The sequence below is a fragment of the Emiliania huxleyi genome (genome assembly GCF_000372725.1).
Source record: "Emiliania huxleyi CCMP1516 unplaced genomic scaffold EMIHUscaffold_3, whole genome shotgun sequence".
NCBI classification, from domain to species: Eukaryota; Haptophyta; order Isochrysidales; family Noelaerhabdaceae; genus Emiliania; species Emiliania huxleyi.
Window position 1 is genome coordinate 22,896 of NW_005199770.1, and position 5,792 is coordinate 28,687.

The 5,792-nt window shown below is 68.6% G+C and overlaps 2 protein-coding genes across 2 annotated transcripts; one reads left to right on the plus strand and one right to left on the minus strand.

Annotated features, from left to right (window-relative positions):
• The first annotated feature begins 1,246 nt into the window (after positions 1 to 1,246).
• Positions 1,247 to 2,399, plus strand: EMIHUDRAFT_425817 (hypothetical protein). Its single transcript, XM_005775051.1, has 2 exons — positions 1,247 to 1,935; positions 2,017 to 2,399. Exons 1-2 carry the CDS (start codon positions 1,264 to 1,266, stop codon positions 2,068 to 2,070), a joined length of 726 nt encoding a protein of 241 aa, XP_005775108.1. The 5' UTR covers positions 1,247 to 1,263; the 3' UTR covers positions 2,071 to 2,399.
• Positions 2,400 to 2,507: 108 nt separating this feature from the next.
• EMIHUDRAFT_194958 (hypothetical protein) lies at positions 2,508 to 3,505 on the minus strand (the record flags this gene model as incomplete). Its single annotated transcript, XM_005775052.1, has 5 exons — positions 2,508 to 2,663; positions 2,868 to 2,912; positions 2,996 to 3,075; positions 3,161 to 3,227; positions 3,302 to 3,505. 5 exons carry the CDS (start codon positions 3,503 to 3,505, stop codon positions 2,508 to 2,510), a joined length of 552 nt encoding a protein of 183 aa, XP_005775109.1.
• Positions 3,506 to 5,792: the final 2,287 nt, after the last annotated feature.

A 5,792-nucleotide genomic window follows, 5' to 3' on the forward strand; every position in this document is an offset into this window, starting at 1 on the left:
CGCTTGACGTGGGCGGCGAGGGCGGGGGTGGGCTTGGTGGGGGTGGGCTCGGTGGCGGAGGCGACGATGGAGGCGGGCTTGGCGGTGGTGGGGAGGGCGGAGGAGGCGAGGGTGGCGGCGGCGAGGGCGTCGGCGGCGAGGGATGCGGCGACGGAGGCGAGGGCGAGGCGGAGGGAGGCGGCAGCAAGGGCGAGGCGGAGGGCGGCGGAGGGCAGCGGAGGCGAGGGCGAGGCGCGGAGGGAGGCGGCGGCGAGGGCGACGCGGACAGCAGCGGAGGCGACAAGGAGATGGAGGCGAGAAGGAGGCGGAGGGCGGCAGAGGCGAGGGTGGCGGAGGTGCGGGAGGAATGGGAGATGGCGGCGGCGGCGAAGAGGTGGCGACGGAGGTGGGGGTGAGGGCGGTGGTGGTGACAGTGGCGGCGAAGGCGGGGAAGCGGCGACGGGGGCGGCGGTGAGGGCGGAGGCGAAGGCGGCGGTGAAGGTGGCGGAGGCGAGGGCGGAGGCGGCGACGGCGGAGGGGACGGTGTGAATGGCTGGCGCGGCTGGCTGCGGCTCTCCGACGGCCGGCCTCGCCTCTGAGCAGCCACGAGGGCGGGACATCGATTCCGTCAACAGGCGGGCGGGGGAAGAAGTATCCCGTTTGACCGGGATGATTTCGAGAAGTATCCCGTTCGCCACCGGGATGATTTCGTCATCAATGTGTTTTACTACGTGATGGAGTTTGCTTGGGCCCGTCGCTTCCGGGACCAGGGAGCGGCGGGGAGGGGGCAGATTCACTTCCATCTGCTCGGCTGGCTCGAGAGCGGCGAGCCACACCATATCATCTCGGTCGGCAACTCGAGGGACTCAGTAGTTGTGACCCCCCTGGAGTGAGTGAGGACAGGAGAGAGAGCTTTGTGGTGTTGGTGTACGCAATAACGGGACAGGGTAGTCGTTCTCTCTAGCTCCCCTTCTAGCTCTTAGCATGAGCTGCGCCCTGTGTCCGACCCCTTTTGCGCAGCAACACCTTAAACTTTTCAGGCCCTCCAAATTCGGGTCGGAGCGTAGCGGAGTGGGCCCCGAGTTTGAAAAGGGCGACGGACGCTTGCGTCCTAGCCTCCAACAACGCCTCCCCGGCGCAGAGGGGCCCCCGGAGGGATGCACAACCGACCCGCGCCACGCCGCTTGCGGCGGTCCTCTTCCCAGCTCCGCTGAGGGCCCGTGCATTTTCGCCAGAGTCGGAAATTTTTTCGGCCCCCGGGACGCCTGTGTAAAAAATGTGTGTATGTCCCTGCTCAGCGTCGCGTCCGCGGCGCTCGGTCTGACTGCGCTCACGCCACCTCGAACCGTGGCCTTCGCGCCGCACCGCTCTCGTATCGTCCTCCAGCAGCAGGAGCCGAAGGAGGTCTCCGAGTTGGAGGCCGCCGACCCGGCGATGGCGGACAGCTCCTACGACCTGAGGCAGGTCGCGGACAAGCAGGGTGCGGGAGGTGGCGCCGGCTTCAACGTAGGGCTGGTGGACCCGATTGCTTCCGCGACCGGTTTTGTATCGCGCCGCTTCGGCCTCGCTGGTGGCCTGGCGGTCGTGGCGCTGCTGGCGGCGACAGAAGGGCGCGAGATTGTGAACGCGCTACTCGACACGGGGCCGCAGGAGGGCGACGGGAAGCTGGTGACGACGCCCTCCGGCCTGCAGTACGCGGAGCTGCTTCTCGGCTCCGGCGACACGCCCAAGCCCGGGAACGTGGTTGGCGTGGACGCGAAGGTCTCGATCGGTGGCAAGGTCTTGTATGACACGTCAACAGACAAGAAGCTCGCCTTCAAGCTGGGCCAGCGGCCCTTCCAGAGCGTGGTCTGCGATGGCGTCGAGGAGGCCCTGCGCGGCATGCGGCCCGGCGGCAAGCGGCGCCTCCTCGTCCCCCGCTCTCTCGCACCTAAGGGGGTGGACCTGCCGGACGGGGTGCGCGCTCGCCTCCACGCCACACCGCCGAGCGCGCCGCCGCGAGCGCCTCTGACGCGCCTGTGCTTGCGCCGTGAGCAGGTCCCGCTCGAGTACGAGCTGACGCTGCAGGAGGTGCTGCCCGGCTACTTTTGAGGCGGCAGCATCCGAGACCCCTCCTCGCTGCTCTCTTCAGATGCTGCCCTTTTGGCTGGAGCTGGTCTCACCGCTCCGCAGGCGGGCTGTGGAGGACAGTTTGGAGCCTGCAGCACGTCACCCATTCACCCATGTGTTGAGATACTGGGCGGCAAGGAGCCGTGTAGTCGTTCTCGCAGGCCCTGGCCCGAGAAGGCGGCGTCGCCATGCAGCAGGAGGATGGGGCAGAGACGAGGAAGCACGCGCGAGCCCACATGACTGGTCTTCGCCGCTCTCCCCCCCGCTTAGATCTATGTGTTTTCCATGTACATGAGAGCAGATGTGTCTTTTCTTTCACGACACAAGTGACAAGCACGAAGCAGCCTGAATGGAAGCACACGCGGAGCAAGTCACAGGGGGGGGGTGTACATGCACATGCTGCGCATGACAGGACGCGCTCACTGCGCGTCGGCGGCGGGCCTCCCATCGCGAGCCGGCTCGTCGCCGCCTCTCTCACCGCCATTGGGCACCCGCGCTCGCGCCAGCTGGTGCCGGTGCGCATCGACGAATCGCATTCCCGGCCCCGACGCCGCGTGCCTGCACGCCACCGCCACCTGCCGCGCCACCCACCGAAGTCGCGAGCGAGCGACTTGCGCCGCTGCTTCTTGGCGCGCGTCTGGCGCCGCCGCCGCCGCCAGCGCCACCCCGGGCGCAGCGACGGGCGCGGCTGCAGAGATTGACGCCCTGGTCGATGGTTGGCGCTGGTCGGAGAGGGACGGCCGCGCGCGCTTGCCACGGAGCAGGGGCGCGGCAACGACCGCCGCCTCGGCCGCCTTGAGGACAACCTCGTCCAGTGGCATCGCCTTGCGAGCATCGGGCCGGTGTCAGTCCTCTCCTGCCCGGCCGGTGCATCTCCCCGTCTCTCTGCAGCTCGTGCCTTGCAAACGGGGCAGCCGCGCTGGCCGCGTGGGAGGCCCTGGTCTCGTTTGGCCGCGAGCCAGATGTCGATGCACGCGCTGTGGTACACTGCGATACACAGAGATGAGGCGATGGGTACCGAACCGACTGCTGGCGGGGAATATGCGGGGGAGGGGGTTGGGGGGGGGCACACCGTGACCACAGGGCAGCCTTCGCAGCCTGTCCCCACTGGCGTATTCCTCGAGGCAGAGGCGGCAGTCCTAAGGCAACAGGCGGAACCTGTGATCGAATGGATGGTGCTGAAACCACCAAACCGTCGGCGGGAGGTGCGAACCGAAACGTCGAGAACCGTGCCATCCTCCGCATGGAACGTCGTCTCGGGAAGGGCGTGCACCGCCAGTGTTATGGCATCCTTGGGCATCTGCTCGAGTCCGCTCTGCCCTGCCCATCCCTCCGTCGCTCTGTGGCGGCGCCGGGACCGCAGGATTCCAATCGCAGCCGCAACAATCACCAGACTGACAAGCGCCACGATGGGCATGCCGAACACCAGGCAGCCATGCTCCTCGCAGGCGCCCGCGGGGGGGGGGGCTGGCGGCCGCAGAGCTCTGGGAGGTGAGGCAGGCGGCTGCCCAAAGGGGTCCATTACGACATCCATACTTACCGTCCGACGGAGGCTCAAGGTGCGAATCCCAAACATAATGCTTGGAGGCAGCAAACGGCAAAAGCCACACGTACTTTCTCTCGAGCTTTGCACGTACGCATTCGACATGCGAGCTTTGGGTTTACGTTTCTTCCCTGTGCGTTCAGCGGGCGCATGCGATTGTTTTTTGTTGTTGCTGGGCTGAACTGAATGGAGGCTGAATGAAGGAAGGAGGCAGACAGACGGAGAGAGAGGAGAGCAGAGAGCAGAGAGCGGAGAGGAGGGGTGGAGAGGGGGGAGAGGAAGGAGAGGAGAGGCAGAGACTTCGGCGGGTGGGCGGGGCGGGGCGGGCGGGGCGAGAGAGAGGCTGCCGCGCAGCCCGCCCGACCGGGTCGTCGGCGGCCCAGGGCGCGAGCATGCGGTCGGCGCTGCATGTGAGGCTGCTGCGCGGCTGGCGCGTATGTTTCCGTGCGGCGAGGGACGCGCGTATGTGTTCACGCTGCGGGCGCGGGCGGGCGCGGGGGGCGGCGCGGTCTCACCGCGGTCCGACGTCGGTTGGTCTTCGGCGTGGCGAGGGCGGGCGCGCAGAGGCCTTGCCGCCATCGCGTTGCCGCGAAGGAAAAAAAACACCCCTATTGAGGTGTTTCGAGAATATTCTCGAGAATATAGGGGGCCCAGAAAGAATATGATGCAAAGAATATAGATAGCCTATGCAGAGAAAAGCGCGTACAGGCCAAGGCGCGCGCCGCGCCTGAAGCCGGCCGAGGTAGGAGGGTAGGGAGGGGGCACGGATGGGGGGAGGGGGCTTTAGAGCGGGCTTTGCCGCGCGGCCGGGAGGCACGCTGCCGCGCCCTTGGGCTTAGTTTGAGCCTGCGGCGACCCTAGAGGCATGGAGATTGCGGTGGGGGCGAGAGTACTTTCCGCGCGCGGGCACGGCCGAGGTGCCACTGCGTCATCAGTAAAGAAAGAAAAGATAATTTTACAACGCAAGCTCTCGCCTCGCACGATTTACTGAGAAGCCGTGAAAAAAGAAACAACGCGCGCTGAGCTCGGCCGAGGCAAAACAGCGGAGGCTCCACAGCCTCCCTCCAGCATTTCATGGCGACACCGATCAGCAGCGCGACCCGCACGGCGAGCAGCAAGGAGGAGTACGCGTCGCTCCCGCGCGACGACGTCAAGCCCGTCCCGCCCTCGCGCCGGACGTTCATCAAGGCTTCCGCCAAGCCGGTCGCAAGCTGCGAACCCTGGCCCTGCCCTCCTCCCCGCCGCCTCCCAGCCCCGCCCCCACTCCCGTCGCCCCCCCCCCCTCCCACCCCCCCCCACCCAGGATGCGGAGGGCTTCCTGCCGCTAGCCTACGCGCCCAAGCCAAAGCCCGACGCGGACGCCGCCGCCGGCGAGCACCGGCCCAGCCCCAACTCCTTTGCGCTCCTCACCACGGCCGACGAGGAGAAGGCCGAGGAGCAGGCCGACATGAGGACTGAGGAGCGGAGCCCCCGTCCCTCCCTCGCCCCGCCCCTCCTCCCTCAACACCGTCGAGCTTCAGCCTTGTGCCTTTTGTGGCTGCGCCGCACCTCTCCCTCCCCCCATCCCGAGAGACGCCGCCCGCCGCCGCCGCCGCCGCTCACGCCCGCACCCGCGCGCCCCAGGCGCAGCTCGACGAGGCCAAGAAGGAGAAGAACAAGGCACCGACCAAGGCGAAGAAGAAGGACTGCGCCGCCGGCGTCGCCAACGAGGCTCGCCCCCCCATCCGCCCCGCCTGCCTTCCTGCGCTGCCATCGGCCAGCCTATGCCGTGCGCGGCTGCATCGCACCTCACTCTCCAGCCGCCCCGTCCCCCGCCGTGGCCGCCGCCCGTTGCTGCCGCCCTCGTCTCGTCCACCCTCGCCTGACCCACGCCACCGCCCTCGCCACACCACCGCCGCCGCCCTCGTCTCCACGCCCTCGCCACGCCACCGCCCTCGCCGCCGGCCCCCGCCACACCGCCGCCACCGCCGCCGCCGCCGTCATGCGGCTTCCCGCCTCCCACCCTCCCCACCGCCGGCACTGCACCTCCCAATCCCCGCCCTCCCCACCGCCACCCTCCCCGCCGCCGGCACTGCACCGTCCCCCCCTCCCCCCCCCCGGGTCCTCCCCGCGCCGCGCGCTCTCCCCGCCGCCCTCGCCACCGCCCATCCTCCCTCGGCCG

Excerpts from the sequence above, each read along its gene's own strand:
- EMIHUDRAFT_425817 (XM_005775051.1), top strand. The coding sequence starts at position 1,264 with ATGTCCCTGCTCAGCGTCGCGTCCGCGGCGCTCGGTCTGACTGCGCTC. Across the intron at positions 1,936-2,016 it reads GGGTGGACCTGCCGGACGGG|GTCCCGCTCGAGTACGAGCT; the intron begins GTGCGCGCTCGC and ends CGCCGTGAGCAG.